The sequence below is a fragment of the Triticum aestivum genome, chromosome 2D (assembly GCF_018294505.1).
Source record: "Triticum aestivum cultivar Chinese Spring chromosome 2D, IWGSC CS RefSeq v2.1, whole genome shotgun sequence".
In the NCBI taxonomy this organism is placed as follows: domain Eukaryota; kingdom Viridiplantae; phylum Streptophyta; class Magnoliopsida; order Poales; family Poaceae; genus Triticum; species Triticum aestivum.
Genome location: NC_057799.1, coordinates 598,172,132 through 598,174,487, shown reverse-complemented (window position 1 = coordinate 598,174,487; position 2,356 = coordinate 598,172,132). Strand labels below are relative to the sequence as shown.

Genomic DNA, 2,356 nt, shown 5'->3' with positions numbered 1-2,356 from the left:
AAGAAGGGGCAATCCAAGAGAAAAAAGAGAGTAATTTGTTACTCCGAGATTAAAGGCTCAAAGTGCGCTCGCCAATGGAGGTGATCGATCGATTGATGCGTTCATCATTCATGTTTGAACCAAAAAATGTGTTCATCACATCCCAGCCTTTTTGTGGACTACTTTCTCCTAGTATCTTCCTCGAGAAGGCTCCCTGCAATCCATTCCCTTCCTTTCTGAAACGATGCCGTATTCTTCAATCCACAGCCATTTTCGTACTACTCCTGCAATCCTTTTTCTTCAGAAACGTTTGGCAGAATAATAAGGAAACTCATTGCTGGTAAAACTTTACAGCCCTTTGGCAGAATAATAATAAGGAAAACCAATGTAAGGTGAAGTTTTGCTCCGTGTGATCTCAGGCAAGATCATGCGAGAATATCGCCGATATGTCAACATAACGAAGGGGAGGAAAAAGAATGAATGCAGCAAGGAAAATCAATGTAAGGTGAACTTTTGGTGCGTGTGATCTGATGCAAGATCATGCGAGAATATGGTGTCAATACATGAACACATTGCTGGGGCAAGCAAACAAAGAAGTATATACTCATATATGTATCTCTTTCAACCAACAGAATGGCCTTGCTGTCCACTTCACAAACCAATCGAGGACACAAGAAAAATAAGGGCAAAAGACAAGCAACAAAAAGGTAGCTAGCTAGTAGTAGGAAAGAAGAAGAGGAAGAAGAAAAATCAGGGGGAAAAAGAAGAAAGGGAAGCAGAAGGGAACAGCAATACTACGAGCTCCTATCCTCTCTTCTCCTTCCCGTTCTTCTCCTCCCCCGCTCCTCTCGCCGTCGCCCGGCCACCGCCGGCGACGGCGCCAGTATACGGACCGACGGACGCTACGAGGTCCAGAGCTAACGGGTGATTAGCGAGCTAGCTACGTGGCAGGCACGTGCGTACTCATCTGTTGTGGAGCGGGTTGGGCCCCGTGGGCACGCGCCGCTTGTCGCCGTCCACCAGCCCGACGCCGTCGCCGGCGCGCCACCGCCGGCCCAGCCCGATGCTGACGAGGCCCTCCACCAGCACGTCGAACGCGCTCCTCCGCGGGCCGTCGCCGCCGTCGATGCTCGCGCTCTCCATCGCGCCGGCAGGCAGCCCTTCGGTCGCCGCCGCCAGCGGCCCCGGCCGCGCCGACTCGGCGCACGCGGCGGCGGCGAGGAGCACCAGGCACGCGACGAGCGCCGCGCGCGACCACCGCCGCTGCCTCCCCATACGGCGCGGCCGATCGATCCACGGCCGGCGCGAGCGCGACGCGACGCGGCGAGGACCCAAGCAAGCAAGCAAGCAAGCTTAACTAACAAGTGAATGAATGTTTTGGCGTGTGCGAGCGGAGGGTGGCTGGCTGGGTGGTGGAGTGGAGTGGAGTCAAAGAGCGGTAAAAGCCGGGGAAGAGGCTAGCGGGAGGGGATTTATGTAGGTGGGGGTGGTGTCAATGGCAATGGCAATGGCAATGGTGGTGGCATGTTGCACCCATGCGTCCAGGGCAGGCCTGCATGGGGGCCAGCGCGCGCGGGGATGCCACCAAACCGCATTTAAGGATCTTCAATTCGCTGCTCCCTCCCTGCCACTGCCTCAGCTCACCTCTGCTCAGCTGTCTAGAGCGAGACACACACACAGAGAGAGGGAGACGCCCGCACAAAGGCCTCCACGCTTTTCTCTCTCAGATCAGATGGATGGATGGAAAAGGCGTGGGGATGAAATGGAAAGTTTGGTGAGCAGGGCCGGCCGGGCGGGGGCTCATGCTCATGCTCATCTTCCACTGCATACTCACACTCGTCTAGTCTCCCTCTCTCTCCCCAAGGATTACTATCATGGAGGGAGGAGGCGTCAACTTGACACCACGGTGGTACCGTAAAAGGCGCAGCATTACGGCGAGCAGAATGATTCTCCCCATGATCTATTCATACGTGCATGTACTACGCCCCCAAGACCCAATCAAGCCACTAACCAAGCAATTATCTGCGCGCCCGTAAAACGCACGATGTGTATCTATGAACTACATTTAGTACTGTACGCCAAGCCGTCAACTTTACTGCGACAACGTGCTGCGGCATTGCTACTAGCTGGACGGCGTATGTACGTCGAGGCGGTGTACGTAACTGTAGTGTAGTATAGTAGTCTTTTCGTTCGGTCAGTACGTGGTACTGTGTACAGTATAGTCCGGGTGGGGTGGGGTGGAGCGAGCGGGGGCACGGTCAAAACGAGCTTTCGAAAGTCCCTGCGGGCTGTTGCCACATGCCCCATGCCGCTTCTCGGCCTTTTCGGTGCCAATAAATATACGACCATCATGCTTCATAAATGGAGAGAGAGAGAG

The 2,356-nt window shown here is 54.8% G+C and overlaps 1 protein-coding gene across 1 annotated transcript; it reads right to left on the bottom strand.

Annotated features, from left to right (window-relative positions):
- Positions 1 to 555: 555 nt before the first annotated feature.
- On the bottom strand, positions 556 to 1,802 carry LOC123050281 (uncharacterized). The gene has a single exon (XM_044473105.1). The coding sequence runs from the start codon at positions 1,252 to 1,254 to the stop codon at positions 943 to 945; it is 312 nt and encodes a 103-aa protein (XP_044329040.1). The 5' UTR covers positions 1,255 to 1,802; the 3' UTR covers positions 556 to 942.
- Positions 1,803 to 2,356: the final 554 nt, after the last annotated feature.